Consider the following 22,519-nt stretch of genomic DNA (forward strand, 5'->3'; position numbering starts at 1 on the left):
GTTCACGAACGTTCATTAAAATTCGCGAACATACTCGTGTTCGCGAACGTTCGTTTAGCATGCTCGCGAACGTTCGTTAAAACTCACGAACATGTTCGTGTTCGCTCGATTATTAATCGAACAAAAAAATTCGTTCGAACTCGGTTCGTTTAAAATTTCGAACGAGCCTTTCACGAACACGAACGAGCCGAAACGAACCGAGCTAACGAACAGCTCGGTTCGTTTAACAGCTCTACTTGTGTGACCCGCGAAAAATAGAGTATAATCTCAACAACTAGTGAAGCATTATTTGTAGTCAATACAAATATTATTGCAATACTTTTGAGCTACTATGACCAATAACGGAAATTCCATGCATATTAACGAATCTTGACTTACATATTTGTGAATTGTCAATTTTACTTATTGCAAAATTTCTCATTGTAATGAGCTTAACGCGAGCAAACACTTCCACAGACTAGAGAGATGGTGGGGAGTGGGAAAATTGTTTGAAAATTTTATTAAGGCCAAACATGCAATTTACCCTGTATTTAGCTTTTTCTTGAGGAAAAAATAAAATTGATTTGAAGCTAGATCTGCAAAACAAATTTGTTTTTTTTTTTTTTGGGGGGGGGGGGGTTAATTTTGTTGGTTTCCTTCTCCGAGACCAAACAATTCACGATAGAAAAGATGATATGATGTTTGCGATGGAAAGATTAACCGGAGAAGCGAAGCCCCAGTTAATCAGGCCTTGGACCCATGGACCTAACTTCGTTGCTTAAGATCAGCCCATCTACTTATTCAAGTCTTCCATCCAACGGGCAACCCAAAAGAGGGCAGATGCGCCATATACAAACCGGAAGGGCGTCATTGTAAATAAAACCATTATAATATTCCGACAGACCATAAACCGTCGGATCCAAATGACCACGAAGAAACCAACGGCGGGATCAAAGGGCAACAGAGAGAGAGAGCGGCCCAGGAAAATTCAAATCCCACTGCTAAATTCTCTATCCCGCTTTCATTTCAGATTTCACTCAAACCTTTGACACTGAACCGGCACCGTAGGTAGAATCCAGATACAGAAAACAGAGATCTGGGTAACTAGTAAGAAGATTTCGGTTCTATTCCAAATACTTTTTCTCGTAGCCGCTAGAAAACAATGTCGAGTCGGCATGAGAAAGAAAAAGGTGTTAATGTTCAGGTCCTTCTTCGTTGCAGGTACTCCAAAGTGACGCTACTGAATTGCTAAATAGGCGCTTTCAATTTTTATTTGCCTTCTTAAAGGTGCTTGCGTTAGTGATGTAGTAGTGTGGTTAAGGGCTTATTTTTCATTGGTATTGTTTATGGAAAAAAAGTTCAAATTTTGAACATCTGAATGCAAATTTGCTACTTGGCAGGCCGTTTAGTGAGGACGAATTGAGGAACAATGCACCCCAGGTTGTGACCTGCCACGATTATCAGAGAGAGGTTCAAGTGTCGCAGAGTATTGCTGGGAAGCATTTTGATAGGGTTTTTACTTTTGACAAGGTAATTTTGCTCCCCCCCCTCCCTCCCCCAACACCCAAGTTACGCGTTTTCTATCTAGTTTGTTCTGGCCTGCATCTCCACTTCCATCGCTTCAAGCTTCGAGATTTGAGCATTCCATAATTAGGGCTTAGATTAGGAATCAAAATTTTGACTGATTTCATGCCTTTTCTTTGATGGTGAGAGAAAAATGGAGGAAAGGTTTTATGTAATTGTTCCAGTATCTTTGTTCTCGGAGATTGGCGTCAGGATAGGAATTGTAATTGCCATCATTGAGGGACTCTGAACTTCGAAGACTCTTTAGAACTTGTAACCTTTTAAAATTTACAGATTCAAAGTTGAAGACCCCGTTTCTTTTCGTTTTTGATTTTTGGGAAAACAAACACTTCAGTATTTTCTAGTTTGCTCGTAATTTAATCGTACTTGGTTACCTTTCTGTGTTCAGGTTTTTGGTCCATCAGCTCAGCAGAAAGATCTTTATGACCAAGCAGTTGTCCCAATTGTCAATGAAGTTCTGGAGGGTTTTAACTGTACCATATTTGCTTATGGGCAAACTGGGACTGGTAAAACTTACACCATGGAAGGTGAATGTAAGAGGTCCAAGGTATTTTGTCGTGGTGTTTATAAAGCATCTACTTGCGTTTTGCTTTTGATTTGGATTTTCTTGGTTCTCTTAATTCTCATGTACTTTATAACTCTGAATCACTAGAGTGGTCCTAATGGTGAATTGCCTCCGGAGGCTGGTGTAATACCGAGGGCTGTAAAGCAAATATTTGATACACTGGAGTCACAGAATGCAGAATACAGCGTTAAAGTAACATTCCTGGAGCTGTATAATGAGGAAATTACTGATCTGCTAGCCCCTGATGATTTGTCTAAAGTTGCTTTGGAGGACAAGCAGAAAAAGCAATTGCCACTCATGGAAGATGGGAAAGGAGGAGTTCTTGTGCGAGGACTTGAAGAGGAAATTGTGACTAGTGCCAGTGAGATTTTTACTTTACTTGAGAGGGGGTCTGCAAAACGTCGGACCGCAGAAACCTTATTAAACAAACAATCTAGGTTGTAACTCTTCTACAGTTATGGCATTTAATAACAATTTTCACTTCTTTTTTCAATTTTTATATTAATTTTGTTTTGTACAGTCGGTCGCATTCTCTCTTTTCCATAACGATACACATCAAGGAAGCAACCCCTGAAGGTGAAGAACTCATAAAATGTGGAAAGCTTAACTTAGTTGATTTAGCTGGTTCTGAAAACATTTCTAGGTCTGGTGCCAGGGAGGTAATTGCTTGTTCGCTTTCTAAATTTTCAACAGCACTGTTGTAGTATGTTGCATGGTTATATATTTTGAGCTAGTTAACATAGTCTGTAAAACTTGAAAATTATGCTTTGCTTGAAATTTCTTGTTTCAATGTCCTTAGGGTCGTGCAAGAGAAGCTGGAGAAATAAATAAAAGTCTACTGACACTGGGACGAGTAATCAATGCTCTTGTGGAGCATCTGGGGCATGTTCCCTACAGGTTCGGTGGATGGTTATATGTTAATTATGTTGTTTGTATATTGTTCTTGTTCCTTAGGTTCTAACATACAATTTTTATTCTTCGTTCAGGGACAGCAAACTTACACGTTTACTTCGTGACTCGTTGGGAGGAAGAACTAAAACGTGCATCATTGCCACAGTCTCACCTGCCGTACATTGTCTTGAAGAGACCTTAAGCACACTGGACTATGCCCACAGGGCAAAGAACATAAAGAATAAGCCCGAGGTATGTTCTTTTACCTATGAACTGATCTCGTGTGAATCCATGTTAGCAATAATTTCACCACTTTCTCTCTGTCTATCTGTTTGTTGAACAAAGAATACAGGCTTGCAAGTTGTATGATTTCGCTGTTAGCTTTCCTTTGTTATCTGTTGTATTAAATGTATCTTCACCTTCACAGAAATTTATTATTTTTAGGTTGATGAATGAAATTCTTAGTTGGATGACTTTCTTTTTGTTGATTGGTTTATTCCATTCCTGTGGCAAAGCTGATATGCTATCTTCTTGGTTTTTTAGTGTCGGTTCTGGAGATGTTTCCTGACTGGTAGTTTGTTTCTGAGGCAGTACATGGTCTCCTCTATATAGATGAACTAGTTTTCTATTTTGTAGTTAAGATAAGATACATGCAAGTGCGTGCATGTATTCTGTTGTCTGGACATTGTGCATGTGTATATAATTTTACTTTGCACCAATGTTTATTAGAATGTTTGTGCCTCAAGGACACTGTTTGGGTAGCTTCAGTTTGCCTACCCAATTATTTTGTCAACTATGATGATATACTTGTGATTATCTCTTGAGCGAAACCCTTCTTAAATGTCAATATTTTGTTTCCTTGCAGGTTAATCAGAAAATGATGAAATCCACCCTCATTAAGGACCTTTATGGTGAAATTGACCGGCTTAAAGCAGGTAAATGGAAAATGTTGTGCTTTTTTGTGGTTAGATTATTTCTGAAGTGTTTTCTTGCATTCATGAAAGCTAGGTTAAGTTTCTTGACTTCTGCAGAGGTTCATGCTGCACGTGAGAAAAATGGAGTTTACATACCGAAAGAGCGTTATTATCAGGAAGAGAGTGAGAGGAAGGTACTATATTGGGTTTATCTTAATTTTCAAACTTAGTGTAGATTCGTTTTCTACTTTTATCAGGTACGATATGCTAGCATTTTATTGTACGATAAGTTGTTGTGGTCTATTTTAAGTTAGCCTTTGTTTTCTACATTTTGTATTTCTAATTTTTTGTCTATAGAGTACAAGTTGGGTCACAGCTAGGTGTAAGATCAAGATATCATTTTTTGTCTCGTACATTTTTTGTTTCGTTTCCTCCTTGCTTGCTTTAATGCATTTGGATCAACTTGCTGATCGCTTTCATAATCTCTTTTAATTGCATAGGCAATGGCAGATCAAATTGAACAAATGGGAATAACAATAGAAAACCATCAGAAGGCAAGCTTCATTTCGAATAGCTATTGTATTACTGTTTCACTCCAGGTGGCTACTGTAGCATCATGATCCCAATTCTTTGTTGTCAATGAACAGCAACTTGAGGAATTGCAAGCTAGATACGATGCTCAAGTTCAAGAGTGCTTAGACTTGAGGACCAAGCTAGAGAGTACCCAGGTTACTCTTTGTTTACAAATATTGTGTGCTGTTTCTAGATGTTGAAGTACTAATTGAGTTGTTTTGCAGAAAGATTTGTACAGAACCACCAAATTGTTGGCTATTACAGAAGAAGAGTTGCGAAGATCCCAATATACTCTTGAGGAACGAGACTATTATATATCTGAACAGAAGAAAGCGGGTAGGTTCATGGATGATTGTATTTCAAATGGTGCTTTAATTCTCTCTCTCTGAACCATGTCTGGAAATTTCAACAGAAAATGCACTGGCTCATCAAGCATGTGTCTTGCGGGCTAATTTGGAGAAAGCTCTTCAGGATAATGCTTCATTATTAGCAAAAATTGGTATGTAGCCTCCTTATGGCTAGTGTTTTATGAGCCTTTACACTGGATACCTCATATACCACTCATCTTCAAATGAAATGATTGCTATAGCTAGAGAGGACAAATTGATTGCTGACAACCGGTTCGCTGTGAACAACTTTCAATCTGAGCTTGCACAGCAAGTTAGTTCCCTCTGTAGAATGGTAACTGGATCAATTTCCCAGCAAAATGACCACATAGAGTGTGTTGATAAACTCTGTCATTCTTTTCTTGAGTCACATGAAAAGGTACTTTTAGATTTCAACTTGCAAGAACTCTTAATGTTCATTTGGCTTTCAATTCTTTGCTTTGTTTCTTTTGTGTCCAATGATTTAAAATATTTGCTTGTAGGCTATGGCAGATATTAAGAAAAAGTTAAGTGCCTCAAAGGCTTCGTTTATCTCCCACTTTGAGGCTATGCAAAATGTTGTTCGACTGCATGGAGCTACATCGAATGCTGCTTTGGAGGAAATATCAGCTTTGGCTTCTTCTGATGCAGATTCTACTGAAGAAGTAAGAAACATTATTTGATCTACTAAGATTTATATTTAGCTGGATTGGCTAATTGTTCTTATTCAAAAATTTTTTGGACCTGTGGATATAGTTCTTAGCTGCAGATTCTGTTGAAGCAAAGTCAGTTTTTGACAAACTTCAGGATACACTATCTACACACCAAGGGGAAATGGCACATTTTGCGAGGGAACTTCGCCAGGTTTGCATCTTAGCTTAAGGAGGGCATACATTTACCTTTTGTTTGGTAGTCCTCTATTGTTTTCAACTTGATGTTTCTACTTTGCCGATTGAATTGCATACATTTGGTTTGCGCCTGAGTGCACTTTTATTATGGCTCTTTTAGTTTCATGTTATAGTTGACCTATTCTAACCCACAGAGGTTTAATGCTGGTGTTGAGCATTTGACAAGTACATCGGATGGCATACATGGCTTCCTTGAAAAACTCATGGAAGAATCTAAAAGGCTTGAAAGACATGCATCTCAGATTGATGAAGTTCAGACAAACAGTATTGCTGAATTTCAGAAGGCTTATGAGGTACATTGTAAAACCTAAAAACTGAAACTGGGATTGTGAATTGAGATGCTTAAATTTTTGGTCTGATTGTAGGAACAATCCAGGTCTAATGCAGAGCAGCTCATTGCTGATATGACAACACTGGTTTCCACACACATACAGCGTCAAAAAGAGCTGGTTTGTTGTGATTTTTTCGTTTTGGTGCCTGTAGGCTTTCATCTTTGTATTTGGATTGATGGATAAACTCAACAGGTAGATGCAAGACTTGTCAATCTTAGGGAGACAGTTACTGGAAATAAAACATTTTTGGATGGGCACATTTCTTTGGTGGATGGTATTACTACAGAAACAAAAAGAAAGTGGCAGGATTATTTCATGCAGGCTGAGAATGATATAAAAGATAGTGCTGACTTTTCTGCAGCTAAACATTGTCGGATGGAGTTACTTTTTCAGGAGAGGTATGAAATGTTGATGGCTATGTTCTTGGACTGTAATTTTTCTTTCTACATGGGAAATACAATCTTTGTTTTTCCTATCTGGATAAAGTGTTGCTTTAAAATTTATATTTATGCTCTTGTGGTGCTCTTTTACCACTTTATTTGTACTTTCTTTAGTCTTGCTTTTCTTTTGAATCTAGTGTATCGACTACTCAAGCAGCAATCAAGAGGTGGGAGAAAGCACAGGAATCTGTTACTGAGATGGGCAGTCAACATGTCACTAAAATGGCTTCACTTGTTAGGTCAGTGCCAAACTTTGGTGACTATCTTCATTTGTGAAAGGAACAGTAATTAAGGCTTCTAAAATAATCGAAGAAATAGGAAAGTTAAATGTTGGTTAATAAGGAAGGAAAGGCATTGTTTTGCTCAAGTATGTTAGTTCTTTTCCTCCCTTAGACAGAGCTTTTGTGTTGCCCTTAGCATCTGTGCTTTGAATTGTCTCCTTCAAACAGCAACAAAAAAAAAGTCACTAGTTGACACTCAGATCCAATTAATCTTAACCAGAAGCTGGTTTTAAAGATCAAATCTTGCAAATGTTATTTTGGATCCTGTTTTGGTAATTTGGAGTTGGACAGAAATTAGAGAGGGCCCAGGTTTTGGCCCCGGGGGGGGGGGTTGTTACTGTTAAATGAATGCATCCTGGACTGTGCAATTTCATGCAACTGATTTGCTTTTTTGTGGATGTGGCAGTCTTTAGTTACTTGAAACGTGCAGAACATTTAGAGGCAGATATTAAATATGTTTGCTATTGATTGCTTGAAAGATGATTAATAATGGCACTGTATCAAATAGATTTTAAAACTTTTTTTACAGGAATCTCTGTGACGGTAATGAGCAACATTTGTCTGAGATAGACTCTGCAAGAATTGCAGCTGAAGTGGATGTAGTCAGATCCAATGAAGACACAATCCAATGCTTTAATGGTAATACTCGCAAACTATTACTGCTTCCAATACCAGATTTAAAACTGTGATTTAGATTGTCATTTAACTGATAAATGTCTGTAAATGCAGAAGAGTCTGTATAGCATGTCATTTGTTTTAAAAAGATACATGTCTGTGTCATTTCTGTGCCATTTACATATTTTTAGTTAGTGTTGGATGTCCACAAATCTTGGCTGACCTAATTTGTTAATATTCCCTGTCAGTTTGTTTTCATGCCAATAAATGAGGGGGAGTTTGTGATGAGCTTTCCTTCATTCTGGCCATTTTTCTGATCTTTTGTGGACCTTCAAACAAAGGAATTTAATGTGGTTATTGTGAGGTACTAGGATGCTTGCACTAAGCACTTAAATCTTTAAAAGTCACCACAGAATATTGAGATCTACAATCAGAATTGCAATTTGCTAAAGAAAGGAGAGAATTTTAGTGACCAAGCCAAAGTATAGCATTTTGTTGATCTTTTATTAGTGTTTATGCCTGTGTTGTATGGCATGACTGATGATAGATTCAAAACAAGCCTAGTTTCAGCCTGACTGACACTGTGTTATATATGACTCCACTCATTTATCGCAATATAGCCATGCAGATTACAATTTGTATGTGCAAAACCAGCAATGCAAGGGCAGATCACTGGTAGAACAGAGATTTTATTCTTTGCATTTCTGAAAGTAATCTGTCTGGTATAGGAGGACCTTATTTATTACTTTTTGTGCATGTATATGTACCTTAACGGGGTTGTTCGTGTGATTTTAATGAATCTTAAGAATTATGTTGATGCTTGGTGATTGCTCTTTTGCTGAAAATTCAGGCGTGTCAGAGCAAGAGAGGAGGTCTGTATCTGAAATTCTGACAGCTTCAAGAGCTCATTCTGAGACGCTTGAGAAACTTCAGAATGATCATAATATGCAGTCTGCCGTCATAGGACAAAAGGCTAATGAAGCCTTCAATGAGCAGTATATGGTATGATGATTAACAACTTGTCTATCGATATCTTAATTAGTCCACTTGTCTATAGATGTTCAATAGGCTTCACTCTTCACTACAGTGAGAACTGTACGCTTTGCCTGAATTTATTTCTTCATAACTTTTAATTGTGAAGTAAGCCATCAGTTTCTGGCTTGATGCTGGATGCAGTCAGAGAGTGAGAGAGAGTAGTGACGAGACCAAAGCTGACAGCCTTTGTTACTTCCCTAGCCGTTTGTAAAAGTTTCCCTGTTTGGCTAAGGGGTAGGACTTTTCTAAGTTTGATTCTCCACTAGACTGATATAATTGGATGAGTATTTTCTCAAGTAGCATAAGGTACTGCACTTTGAGGTTTCACAGTTCCCCTTTGTGTTTATACAAAATTAAGTCAAGCAGTCAAGGAACGAGATTTGGTAATCTCAAGCTCATAACTAGTAAATGAAGAGCATGGCGTTCTTCACTGTTTTCATTTTGAATTTTGCACAGAGGAAAATGCTATATAATTCAGTAACGTGGGTTTTTTGTTTAATGTGGTGGGTTAATAATCGTGTCAGGATTATGAACCAGCGGGCACAACACCAACTCGGTCAGAGCCAGATGTTCCTAGCAAGAGTAGTATTGAAGCACTTCGGGCCATGCCGATGGATACCCTTCTGGAGGAATTTCGGGAAAACCATTCATATGAATCTTTTCGAAGAAAAGAAGCAAAGCCGTCTCTTGTTCCACGCTCCCCTCTGTCACAGATCAATTAACAGCATCATGGTTTCTGGCTTGGACATGTTTTTATATTTTGTTTTGTATCTGTATGTGTCATGTATACCTTTACTATCATCTGCAATTGATACATGCAGAACAGAAATTGGTCTTAGGATTTGTATTATTATAGGCTCATCAATTATAAATAATCCCTGCTTGGGATTAAGGTAAAAGTTGTATATTGTGGGGGAGTCTCGACATTCATTTAGAGTACTTGCATTTGTTTGTTACGCATCTTGTTTCAGTCAGAGTTTCGGCAAAGTCAACTATTTTCCTTTCGGGTCGGGCCACCAAAAAACCCGGCTTCTAATTTGCCATGCACCAAAAAAAATGTTACATTTCTGTGGCTTGTTTTCAAAAAAATTCAGGCGGGTGTGCTGTGCATCCGTCTAGTCCGATGGTGATTTAGTTTTTTTCGGTTTATTCCTGGGTTTCTTTAGGTCCCGTTCCTTTCTCCTTAGTGTAAGATAGATTAGGTTTATCGTTTCTCGAAAAAAAATAAAAATTGCCATGCACTCTTTGTATCAAGTTCAGGTACTTTTTATAAATATGATTTTAACCTCTAAAGCTTTTGTTAAATTTTTGAAATTCTATTTTGACTACAGAACTTTTGATAAACCTACAAATCTTTTAGAAAAGAAAACTAAAAAAAATACAAAAACAAAAACTAAAAAGGGTTGATTTTATACAAGAGGGTATTTTGAATATTTCAAATAGTGTGGGTAATTCAGCCGGATTTAAACGGCAATTCTAGATGGCACTCTGGTGCGGCACTCTTCCAAATTAATGGGAGCTTTTCCTATTTTGTTATTCAAGACAAAGCAGAAAAAAGATTTCATTAAAATCCTCCTCATAAGAAGGCTTGGGGGTTGGTTAAGGCCAAATTAAAAATGGCTTCGCCGGGAGTTCATAACCAGTTTTACATTGTAATGGTTTCAACACTCGTTTCTTTAGGGACAGGCTGTTAGTTAATCGACTCCTAGGAACGAATGTTCAAATTTAAACACCAATACCTTTTGCCCTCTCCTAAGTTCGGAAGAGTTGGCTTACTTTCAGCAGGTCCTGGCAGTCCTGCTACTGCAACAGTCGAATCCTTGGACCATCCGAATGATGATGATCCAGAAGCTTTCCCAACTCAGGATCCCGCCATTTTAGAAACATCTAACACTCAGTCTTGGCAAACATTGGACCCAAGTTTTTATCTTTTTACACTTCCCAAATGTAAAAACGTACACCAGCTCAAACAAGTTCACAACCAAGTAACTGTGAACGGACTGCTTAAAAATCTTGTCATTGCTAATAAACTTCTTTACATGTACACAGCGCACAGGGCTGTAACTGAAGCTCATGGTTTGTTTTGCGGAATTAAGGAGAAAAATTCAATGTCTTGGAGCGTTATGGTTGGTGGGTTCGCGAAAAATGGGGACTGTGTAGATTGTTTTAGGACTTTTAGGGAATATATAAGGTCAGGGGATCATCCCGATAACTATACATTGCCCTTGGTGATAAGGGTTTGTAGAGATACAACCGACCTCCAAATGGGTAGATTGATTCATCAAATTGTACATAAATTTGGATTGCATTCTGATCCTTTTGTTGCTGCAGCCCTTGTGGATATGTATGCGAAATGTAAGGTTACCGATGATGCCAAGACGATGTTTGATACAATGCTTGAAAGGGACCTCGTCACTTGGACGGTCATGATTGGGGCGCAAACTGAATGCGGAAGCGCAAACGAGGCCCTTTTGTTGTTTGATAGGATGCAAGAAGAAGGTATTGTCCCGGATAGCGTTGCTATGGTAAATGTTGTTAATGCTTGTGCCAAATTAGGGGCTATGCACAAGGCTAGGCTTGTTCATGATTATATTTCTAGGAAGAAATTTTGGTTGACTGTGGTTCTAGGAACTGCGATGATTGATATGTATGCCAAGTGTGGGTGTGTGGAATCTGCTAGAGAGATATTTGATAGAATGCGAATAAAAAATGTAGTAACTTGGACTGCAATGATTGCGGCTTATGGATATCATGGGCGTGGTAGAGAAGCTCTTGACTTGTTCTCTATGATGTTAATGACTGGGATGGTGCCTAATAGTATCACTTTTGTCTCAATATTGTATGCTTGTAGTCATTCAGGGATGGTTGAAGATGGGCTTAAGCTCTTCTCCCTTATGCAAGAAGAGTATGGTGTTAGACCAAATGTGAAACATTTTACTTGTGTGGTTGACCTCTTGGGCCGCGCTGGGAGACTTGATGAAGCCTCGAGCTTAATCAAGAATATGGCCATTGAAAAGGATGAGGGACTATGGGGAGCTTTACTAGGGGCATGTCGAATTTATGGTCATGTTGAACTTGCAGAAGAGACAGCAAGATCTCTTCTTGAATTGCAGCCTGAAAATGCTGGGCATTATGTATTGCTTGCTAATATATACGCCAGAGCAGGGAAGTGGAAAGATGTTGCCAGGATTCGGGAACTAATGACCCATCAGAGATTGAAAAAAGTTCCTGGTTGGACATGCATTGAAGTGGATAACAAAATCCATCAATTTACCGTTGGAGACCATTCTCATCCTCAGTCGAAGGAGATATATGAGAAGCTAAAATGTTTGTGCAATAAATTAGAGCTGGCTGGCTATGTTCCCGACACGAATTATGTGTTGCATGATGTTGATGAGGAATGGAAGCGAGGAATCTTATACACACACAGCGAAAAGTTGGCTATCACATTTGGTCTCTCTGCAACTCCTGAGGGAAGCCCTATTAGAATTACAAAGAACCTGAGGGTTTGTGGTGATTGTCACACATTTATTAAATATGTTTCATTAGTGGCAAATAGGTTAGTTATTGTGCGAGATGCAAACAGATTTCATCATTTCAAGGATGGTGCTTGTTCTTGTGGAGATTACTGGTGATTGCTGTTTCCACGTTGGTGGGATGACTCCTCCCTCACCCTACCTAGAATACTTTGTTTGTGACTATGTGGATGCAAAAATGGCGTCTGTTGCGAAAATTTGAAATTTGAGGGTTGTATACAGACTCGTGGGACACTCTATGCAGAGCTTCTGCAACTGCTGTTGATGTGCACTTCTGCCACTGTGAACGCTAGCTTGGTTGCCTTCACAATCTTGTGGTCCTTGACGCCGGGCCTCTAGTTGATTTTAAGTGATAAATATATTGTGTACATAGTTAGAGCTATACTAGCTCCTTGTTTTGACGTCTTCGTTGTCTTCCAAATGCCTAAAAGCCCCATGTGATCACATCATTCTGCTATACTGCACATGAGTGTTCCACTAACAGAACAAACGAGGATATCTCCACATATCTGCATGATGTTGGTAAGGAACTCGAACGAGGAATCTTATACATTCACTCACAGTGAAAAGTTGACATTGCATTTGGGCGCTCCTGATGGAACCATATTAGGATTACTAAGTATTTTAGGGTCTGTGGTGATTGTCACACATTTATTAAGGAAGGTACTTGTTCTTGGGAGATTGCAGGTTAATGCTGTTTCCCATCTGTGTATCTTACCCTCATCCATAGTGCTACAACTAAAAAAATCCATCATTAGAATGCCATTCTTTGTGATTATATTGCCCGAGAAATGGTATTTGGAACAGAAAATTTGGACAGCTTGTACAGATCTTATGGCCTATTGAAATTGGCAGTCCATGTACAGCTTCTGCCACTGCCGTTAATGCGCAGTTTTGCTACCATGGATGCTAGCTTGTTTGACTTTCTCTATCTTGTGGTCCTTAACTGGCAGGCCTGCTAATTGATTTTGAACTGTTGAGCCCATATGCGTCTCAACTTCAGGATGGATCAGTTTGGATCCATACTTTCTTAATTGACTTCCAAAAACACAAGTCAAAAGCACCATGTGCTGATATCGTTATCCTACTCCGCTCTCTACATGTTTCTTCAACCAACAGAACACACAGTCAGCATATCTCTTCATACCTGCTCTGGACCATCTTCCAGGTACGCAATGTTAAATTTTTACTGCTGTAAGATATTTGCAAGAGTCTAGTATCAAAAGCCTGGTTAGGCCTTGCTCATGTACTCTAATTTCTTACCATAGTTGACCTAACATTCACCATCCGTCATAGGTCTCTGTCTTTGGAATCCACAAGGAATTACTACTCCTGATTGAAGTGATATGTACAGAAGCTTTGACATGTTATTGCACCCCCAATTAAGCGAAGTTGTAAAAGTCCATGTTCGTTTAATTGCTGGATGGACTGGGTGCTTGTATATGTGTGCACCGGTCACTCTAAGCATTGGCTATGCTGCATTTGCAAATGTAGTACACAATTCACTGGGCTGGTCTTGATTCTTGAAGGAAGAAACATTACAACACTGAATATAGCAATTGGCTTTGCTGCACTTTGACTTAGTGGGCTGCATAATGCAGCCAAACCTAACTTTTCCTGTACAGTTAATGCAGTCGCATTTTCCCTGAACTTCCCGATACATGAAAGACTCTGACGTCAAGAGCCCGCATTCATTCTTTGGCTTCCCCCTCCCCAGAGTACCAATTTGTATTCCGAACATAAGGCTTTACATATCTTGTAATTAGTGGAAATTCATATGTCCCGTCATTTTCTCTGACCAAAATTGCCCTCATTTAAATTTCCTTAGTATGAATAATCATAAAAAATTTTTAAAAGGCAAAACATCAACAAAAGTGCAAGTTTGGGGTAATAATTTTAGTACAGCCTGTCAAATTATACTTTATCGTAATCTAGTAGCTTTTTTTATGCTTAATAATATGAATAATTGGGTTGTTGGCAGTGATAATTGCTTCCATCATCATCAATAGCAATAGCATATCTGAATGAAAGAAGGAAGGAGACATCTATTTTGATTAGCATATTTGAGTGATAGAAGGTTGTAATTTAATGGATATGACTAAAATAGTTTGGCCACAATATATGGCCTGGTCAAGAAGAATTGCTTTCCTTTTTTTTGTTATCTTTTCCCTTTTTTTTATCAATGGCTTGTCTTTTGAAAAATTATGAAGGTTATTATAGTCATTGTCTATCATCAAATGAGGTAAGTGTAATATTGAAAACTTCAAGGGAGTTCAGTGAAAATGTTAGAGAGGTTTCCAATGGGAAACTGATGGTGCATCTCATACTTCAATCTTTAAAAAAATAAAAAATAAAAAAAAATCCATCAGCAGTCAGTAAAGACCTTAACCGAATATCAAGTTGCTCGAAAGGTCTGGAGTGGGGAGACGTGGATCGCGAAGGCAAATCTATTACCGGACTCAGATATGTTCTAAATTTTATGAGAGGCTACGTGGAAATGTAAGAAATAAAAATCCAATGGAAACCAAGACCATTTCTGGATTCATGTTTCTTCGTGGTCGAGTAAAAACGCGAATCAAGTCAGTGGAGGAGGGTACAATGCCGGTTGTGGAACGCTGAAATGGGCGGCTTGATGTTGTCTTACTCATTTGATGTTGGATCTTTATGAAAATGCGCCCACCTCACATCTTTTTCTAAGGCCAGAAACGTGCAAGATCATTACAAGAATCATTACAAGAATACGTGTATGTAGATAGATGCATATATTATCGGGCAGGTAGTGGGGAACTGGGAATGTGCCTGGGACAAGTGTGTTTTGAGGCTCTTTTCGGCTGGAGAGGGTAGAGAGTTTCACTTTAGGGAAAAGCCCGTGGAGGACCATTGTAGTGAATTCGGTATTTGTCCAATCTTTGTCCCCAGTCTGGAGAGGTCTCCAAATGGCTATGGTGGGTATCGTTTTTCGGCCTCCAAATGGCTTGGCTTACCCTTCCAAGAATGCATCATATATGTGAAGACAAAGACCCAAAGACCCTTTTGTGATCCGCAGCTGTGGGGGTACACGCATTTTAGTGAAGAAACCTGCAGAAAAAAAGAATTGCAGATTTCGGACGAATGCTTCAGAAGGAAAATGCCATTTTAGTGACAAGGCATGCAACTTTTGTCATTTCAACTTCAGTGAAGGGACCCCAACTTTTATCATTATATATATTCACCAACCGAATGCTATTTATGCATTAAGCAGTTGTGTACGAATAACAAGGTTATATATATAATGATATATCAAGTTATGTATATAACACATACAACAACGTTGTAACTGCATCAAAATGCTTGCATTTGTACTTTGTAGATGTGATTTTGTATTAATTGGAGCTGCTAAGCATTCATTTTACTCAGACCCATGCACCCGAAAAGGTTCTACTGCCAAGTGTTTGTTTTCTCACATCATCAGTCAATTATTATCTACCGGTCGGTGCTTAGACCTTCTTATACGAGAAACATGGAGCATCCGAATTAGTTAGCACTTGCCGGAGGCTAGGAGAGTAGGAAGAAATTCGTTATATGAGGGGGTGAATGTCGCCATGTATCACATAAATGAAGAAGCATATGCAATCAAAAAATAATAATAATCCATGGGCCTAATTATTCATCAATCGTCAATTTATATATATGTGTGTATCAGCATTTGGTTCCTGCAGCTGGCGACTGCGAATGCTCACCCAACCTTTTTGTCAGAAATCAAGCCGCAATCAAATGCCAACACAACGACATGCACCGCAGTTACTAGCGAAGAAATGAACATTACAAACTTTTTCTGGGGTCGTCATTTTCGAACTAGAAAGATGTATGTATACTATGGTGGTAAGAATGATAGTGCTCTCCTCTCACTCATTCCCCCGGAACGTTTCCACAAATACAATGACCACATAAGCACTTTATCCGTGCCCACAAATTCTTCCACTTCCAGAAAAGATCAACGTAAATGCAGATGGTAGGAAAGGAGGCTTTTTTTCTTTTCTTTTGGTGGGGGGGGGGGGTTGGTGTATTTCTTCACATTAGAGGGGTCGGTACAATAATGTTTCCAAATTCCATTATCGTTTCCCCCCAAGGGTTTTCCGAAATAAGTCTGTTAGTACCAATTTTCTCGTGTCTAGAGTAAAACTTTTGGCTCCGCAGATCGATCTACCCAATTTCACATACTATACAAATGCTGAGATAAAGCCATGGGCAAAAGGAAAAAAGAAAAAAAAAAAAATTCATGCTAGGGATTTTAACAACTTTTTCATCCAGTAAATTTGCTTTTCAGTGTTTGGTGTTTAGTAGAGATCGATCTAGGTTCTTCATCCAGTACTAATTTCAGCTTCTTGTTCCTAAACGTTAAGATGTTTCTGAATTCTTTGGTGTTGAGCGAACCACACCATACAGTACACTATTCCGAAATGACTGGAGCTTAATGTGGCGTAAAAAGAAAAAACTGGAGCTTATCGTTTCCAATAGCCAGTACAAAAGCAATGGTAATGGCTGGCTATCATCATAACTAGTTAGCGACTCGTACAAAATATGTTTGTACAAAAACTTTTTCTATTTTTTTGGATTGCTTCAGGGTTAATAAAATAAAAATATGTTCTTTTTTTAATGCAACATGACCTCAATAAGGCCATTTTCGACATTAAGGGGATTTTTATTAAATATTTGATCATTCAAAGGGTGAGACTGTTATTTGGACAAATTACGGAGATTGATTGGTAATATGGTCAAACCTCAAGGGAGGTAAATGTAATTAACCCTTTAATTTATGTGGTTCATCTCATATAAAATCTTAATCTTTTTTTTTTTCCACTCAATGATTTAACAAACTTTCATTAATTATTAAGCTCTTGGCGAGTAAGAAAACTGATTTTGGAGAGAACAGTGGCAAGTCTTTATCCAAATAATCAAAATTTCCCGATTTTTTTTTTTGCATCCACTCAAAATCCCTGTCCAACTAAAGAGAGAATTAAATTAATATATCCGTCGTTAATTGTCTTGCTCTCTCCCCGGACAGTCCAAGACGTACTTCTGTCTGTCTATAAAAACCGAAAACATATATTCAGGAAACCGTGAGTGACACTTTAGATTGTAAGCAAGATGAAGTGCTACTACTGTGATCATGAGCTTGTGCGGGCTTTGTCACTTGTTTTCGTATGTTTATTGCTATCACTGCTAAGCATTAAGAAGGTTGACGCGTCGCACCAGGTTTATCCCGAATATCAAACTCTACCTGCTGTGAAGGTGAAGCAATTGGAACACAGAACCCACTATCATTTTCAGCCTCAAAAGCATTGGATCAACGGTACCTCTTCTTCCCTGTTAACTTCCATTCCACTTTCACTGGTAGCCAAATGAAGCAAATCCCAGTTCACTCGAAAACATTTTGTCTTTCCTTACATCTAGTTTTCTTCTTCTTTTTTTTTTTCTTTTTTTTTGGGGTACTTCTGTCCTGCTAGCTGTTCCGCCTCTCGCAACAAGTTAAGCCCTTGGTTTTTTTTTTTCCTCTCTCTTTTTGCCGCCCACAGGCCACAGCAGAGAGGCAAAACGACAGTCTTCCTGGTGCATGCGGCTTTATATTCACCCTTTTTCCTGTTATTGTTTTCAGAATATAGGATGTACCAGTCCTTGACATCTAATATGTTTCGTGATTAATTTGCATGTACTTTTCCTGGTTTTCATGGCCCTATGAATCGGTACACTGTTACACATTCATTCCGTCAGTATTATTTTGTATAAAGCCATCTGTTAATATTCTATCATTTCTTACATAATCGTTATGTCGGTGGGTACAGAGTAGAGAGAGCAAACGATATTCCAATCCAATCCAATGCATAGATGCCAAGGTTGAATGGGCTTCATGCATGTATCAGATCTCGGCTAAACTGCCAAATGCTCCCTACATCCCATATCCCTGCTCATCATATATCCCCTCAGCTTTTGGGCTTCCACACAACCAACCTACATCCTCAGACAAACAATCTATCCAGCTAGATATGATCAGTTGCGTTTTCGTATTATTCTGTGCTATGCTTTAGGCTTAAGCGCTGCTTGTGTCAAATGCTGCTGCATAAGTCATAACTCTTGGGTACTGGTTGGTAATAATATGTGTTTGCAAAAGGAAAACTAAATTACCAAATGAAGAAAAAGAGGGGGAGAATATTCACTAATCATTTCGATTAGGCAACGCCATGTAACTTTCAAGGCTAACATCAGAGCACATGTTAGCACCTGGATTTTTGGTTTGTGGCCGAAAGGTCCAGTCCTTTTTTGCATTCCACATTCCATGCAAATTGAGCAGACAAAGGTGATATATATGCATGGGAAAAGTATAGGGATCTAAAGCCTAACTATTGTTGTGCCTCAGCATCGCACTTGTTTTTGCATATTCCACTCACTTGGATCGTGTCTTTTGTCTCATGTCCTTTTCCTTTTGGTTGTCTTGAATTTTGGTATCCCCCCTTATTACTTGATCTGGAATAAACTATTGTAGTACCTAATTCTTTTCGTCTTTTAAAAGTTTTGCTAATGAATTTATATTTCTTTTCCACGGGAACTCAACGGGCGTTAAAATGATCAAGAGCAGATCCGAATGGTAAGCAAATTAACATGAATTTCTTTCTCCTCCTTTCACTGAAACAGACTTTCTTCTCTCCCTTTCTTTTTGGTTCTTTTCCTAAATACATCTCTTCTTTTTGATTAACTTTTAGAACCTAAAAACAACCCCTTTTTTTTTTTGGGTTGGGTGGGGTGGTGAGCAGGACCGATGTATTACAATGGAATTTATCATCTCTTCTACCAGTATAACCCTTATGGTGCGGTATGGGGCAACATAATCTGGGGCCATTCAGTGTCAATGGACTTGATTAATTGGAAAGCATTACAGCCTGCAATAAAGCCCACAAAACCATATGACAGACACGGTTGTTGGTCCGGCTCTGCCACGATCCTCCCAGGCAACAAGCCCGTTATCCTCTATACTGGGGTAGTAGATGAGAACAAGACACAGGTCCAAAACTATGTACTACCTAAAAACATAAACGATCCATATCTTGAAGAGTGGATCAAGCCCGACGACAACCCGTTGCTCGTCGCTGAACCGGGCGTTAACAGGACAGCTTTCCGCGACCCAACAACCGCGTGGATGGGACGGGATGGCCACTGGAGAATCCTGATCGGGAGCAGGAGAAAACACACGGGGATTGCCTATTTGTACAAAAGCAAGGATTTTATCAAGTGGGTTAAAGCTAAACATCCGTTGCATTCAAAGGATAGAACTGGGAATTGGGAGTGCCCCGATTTTTTCCCGGTTGCCAGGGAAGGAAAAAAGGGACTGGACAATTCAATGATTGAAGAACAAAACGTTAAATTTGTGTTAAAAGTTAGCCTTGATACCACCAGATACGATTATTATACGGTCGGTAAATACTTTCCCGAGATCGACAGGTACATACCTGATAATACTTCCGTGGATGGCTGGAAAGGATTAAGATATGACTATGGAAATTTTTATGCTTCCAAGAGCTTCTTCGATGCCAGCAAGAATAGAAGGATCCTGTGGGGTTGGTCCAATGAATCGGACACCAAAATGGACGATGTTGAAAAAGGATGGGCTGGAATTCAGGTATTGTAGGATCTTATACTAATAATAGCCTAGCCTATCTTTTCAATAGTAAAGTCATGTGTTTGGACAGTTTTTACTAACGTACTACTAATTAGTAATTAAGTTTGTTTGTTTTTTCTTTTGGTGAATCCTTCATATGATAGACGATATGCTTGCTTTACGTCTGTGTGCTAGACACCAGACAGATGTACTACATTCATTCCTTAACACGTGCATTAAGTTTCGATAATTGATTACACCAGATTTTATCTTTTCTGGTTTGGGTAAATCATAAATGGGAGCTGAAGATGCTAATTCGCCTGCTTTTGAATCGTCGTAGACTATTCCACGTAGAATTTGGCTGCATCCTAATGGAAAGCAACTGTTGGCCTGGCCTATTGAAGAAGTGGAAAGTCTTAGAGGACGCAGGGTTCAGTTGAGGAACGAAAATATGAAGAAGGGAGACGTTGTTGAGATCAAGGGAATAACAGCTGCACAGGTTAGGTTTGCGTAGGATATTCGGGTTTCGTTTACGCTGTCGGTCATACTATGGATTAATATATCGTTAACCGAACCCTAAGAACAAATTACAGGGCTGATTGAATGTGCTTTGCTTTGACATGCACTTGCAGGCTGACGTTGAAGTAGTGTTCTCGTTTCCAAGTTTGGACAAAGCGGAGCCGTTGCACCCTAGTTTGGACCACCTTGATGCTCATGAGCTTTGCAGTCGAAAGGGCTCAAGTCTCCATGGAGGACTGGGGCCGTTTGGTCTTTTAACGCTAGCTTCAGGAAAGCTAGAAGAATACACTCCAGTCTTCGTTAGGGTATTTAAGGCCAAGAACAAACACAAGATTCTGCTTTGCTCTGATGCTTCAAGGTTGGCTGATCAGATCTCAACCAGCTAGCAGCATTAAATCTTTGGTTTCTGTCTTTAAATGGTCGTGCTAATCTTGAATGTAGTATTAATATTTACTATTACCCTTGGTCTTGGCAGCTCCTCCCTAAAGAAAGGGTTGTACAAGCCCTCATTTGCAGGATTCTTAGACGTAGATCTGGCAAAGAAGAAGCTTTCTCTCAGGAGCCTGGTGAAAACTTTCACATCTCCCTCCGTTTTTTTTCTTTTTTTTTTTTTTTAATTAAAACTAAGAAAAAACTTTTTATTGTGTTTTAAAAGGTATTCGTAATGAAAGAGATGTATTTCTGTCGGCAGATTGATCATTCTGTGGTGGAGAGCTTTGGCGCCGGAGGCGAAGTGTGCATTACATCTAGGGTTTATCCTGCTTTGGCAGTCTCCGACAATGCCCATTTGTATGCATTCAATAATGGCAGCGAGACAGTTGCCATTGAGACGTTGGACGCTTGGAGCATCAAGGGACCTAAATTTATGAACTAATCCAATACGGCATGCATTTGACGTACTGCCTACGCGCCTAATGTATTTGACGTACTTCATATACCATTCTTTGGATGGAAATTGAAATATATGACCATAACGATCATCTCACGGTCAATTGCGTGTTCAACAATTACTATTCGGTCGGTAGCAACAGCTAATTTTGTTCAAAGTTGTCGGTAGCAACAGTTAATGTGTGTGTGCCATTAAGCTTAAAGACTATTCCACAAAGCATTAAATCACAGGTATTCATATTTAAATATTTTATTGTCTGCGACTAATCTTATTCCATCTAGGTCGACTCGTACGAAAGAAAACTCTTTCAACGTTATTCGCTCAATTCTTATAGATTTCAAACCTAAAAACTTATACTTCAAAGTTACAAATTTCTTCCACTTGCACTAATAGCTGTTAGTACAAAGTGTTTGCTTTTACCAAGGTCCTTGATGGACATTTTAGCCACGATTATTCATGTACTTAATTTTCAAAGCGTCCATAGAGAAGTATGAAATGAAGAATGAACGTGAGAAAATTGCTTTTCAAGAAGCAAAGATGATTTCTTTCTTTTCTCTTCATTCGGCCACGTTTTATTTTGGCCGAACTCAAGACACCAACCGCGATTATTTCCTGGTCAAAAATAGAATACAAAAGAAAGTTAAAAATGGAAAAAGAGATCAAAACTATTGAACGCTTACACAACGGCCGCAGGTTAAACTTCCGGAAAAAAAAAAAACCACAAAATTCGGGCCTCACCACGATTCTGGTTTCCCATCAGATTGGTCTCCTTCTCAAAAGCTTCATCGGAAAACAAAATTAGAGATTAAACTTCCGGGAAAAAAAATCACAAAATTCGGGCAACGGAAACAAAGTTCAACTCAACGCAGCAGGCCACGATTCTGGTTTCCCATCAGATTGGTCTCCTTCTCAAAAGCCTCATCGCAACGCAGCAGGGCTGTGCGAATTGTGTAAAACGAGAATTCGGAGGACTTAATAGCTAGGGTTTATCCGGAATGGAATAAGATTTTTCAGCGTCCCGTGGCTTCCATTTCTCAGTGAAAAACCTTATTCCATTCCGGATAAACCCTAGCTATTAAGTCCTCCGAATTCTCGTTTTACACAATTCGCACAGCCCTGCTGCGTTGCGATGAGGCTTTTGAGAAGGAGACCAATCTGATGGGAAACCAGAATCGTGGCCTGCTGCGTTGAGTTGAACTTTGTTTCCGTTGCCCGAATTTTGTGATTTTTTTTCCCGGAAGTTTAATCTCTAATTTTGTTTTCCGATGAAGCTTTTGAGAAGGAGACCAATCTGATGGGAAACCAGAATCGTGGTGAGGCCCGAATTTTGTGGTTTTTTTTTTTTCCGGAAGTTTAATCTCTAATTTTGTTTTTTGGGTTTTTAATTTAATAGTTCATGGTTATAGAGATTCGGTTTCTCAACCCGATTAATCGATTAATTAAATAAACATGGTTCGAATTGG

The 22,519-nt window shown here is 38.9% G+C and overlaps 3 protein-coding genes across 3 annotated transcripts; all 3 read left to right on the forward strand.

Annotated features, from left to right (window-relative positions):
* The first annotated feature begins 1,003 nt into the window (after positions 1-1,003).
* LOC113691617 (kinesin-like protein KIN-5C) lies at positions 1,004-9,438 on the forward strand. Its single transcript, XM_072052342.1, has 23 exons — positions 1,004-1,200; positions 1,380-1,509; positions 1,952-2,110; positions 2,216-2,565; positions 2,649-2,787; positions 2,928-3,025; positions 3,115-3,271; positions 3,885-3,954; positions 4,051-4,127; positions 4,434-4,487; positions 4,581-4,661; positions 4,731-4,842; positions 4,919-5,005; positions 5,096-5,271; positions 5,375-5,536; positions 5,628-5,735; positions 5,914-6,072; positions 6,145-6,228; positions 6,304-6,509; positions 6,689-6,790; positions 7,362-7,471; positions 8,298-8,449; positions 9,007-9,438. The coding sequence occupies exons 1-23, from the start codon at positions 1,142-1,144 to the stop codon at positions 9,202-9,204; spliced, it is 3,030 nt and encodes a 1,009-aa protein (XP_071908443.1). The 5' UTR covers positions 1,004-1,141; the 3' UTR covers positions 9,205-9,438.
* A 630-nt stretch (positions 9,439-10,068) lies between these two features.
* On the forward strand, positions 10,069-12,251 carry LOC113692360 (putative pentatricopeptide repeat-containing protein At3g49142). Its single transcript, XM_072052343.1, has one exon. It carries the CDS (start codon positions 10,198-10,200, stop codon positions 12,115-12,117), a length of 1,920 nt encoding a protein of 639 aa, XP_071908444.1. The 5' UTR covers positions 10,069-10,197; the 3' UTR covers positions 12,118-12,251.
* Positions 12,252-17,065: 4,814 nt separating this feature from the next.
* On the forward strand, positions 17,066-21,159 carry LOC113692177 (beta-fructofuranosidase, insoluble isoenzyme 1-like). The gene is made up of 7 exons (XM_072052344.1): positions 17,066-17,350; positions 18,632-18,640; positions 18,807-19,669; positions 19,989-20,147; positions 20,281-20,525; positions 20,643-20,733; positions 20,859-21,159. The coding sequence occupies exons 1-7, from the start codon at positions 17,146-17,148 to the stop codon at positions 21,039-21,041; spliced, it is 1,755 nt and encodes a 584-aa protein (XP_071908445.1). The 5' UTR covers positions 17,066-17,145; the 3' UTR covers positions 21,042-21,159.
* The last annotated feature ends 1,360 nt before the right edge of the window (positions 21,160-22,519 follow it).

This window comes from Coffea arabica, chromosome 6c (genome assembly GCF_036785885.1).
Source record: "Coffea arabica cultivar ET-39 chromosome 6c, Coffea Arabica ET-39 HiFi, whole genome shotgun sequence".
NCBI lineage: Eukaryota > Viridiplantae > Streptophyta > Magnoliopsida > Gentianales > Rubiaceae > Coffea > Coffea arabica.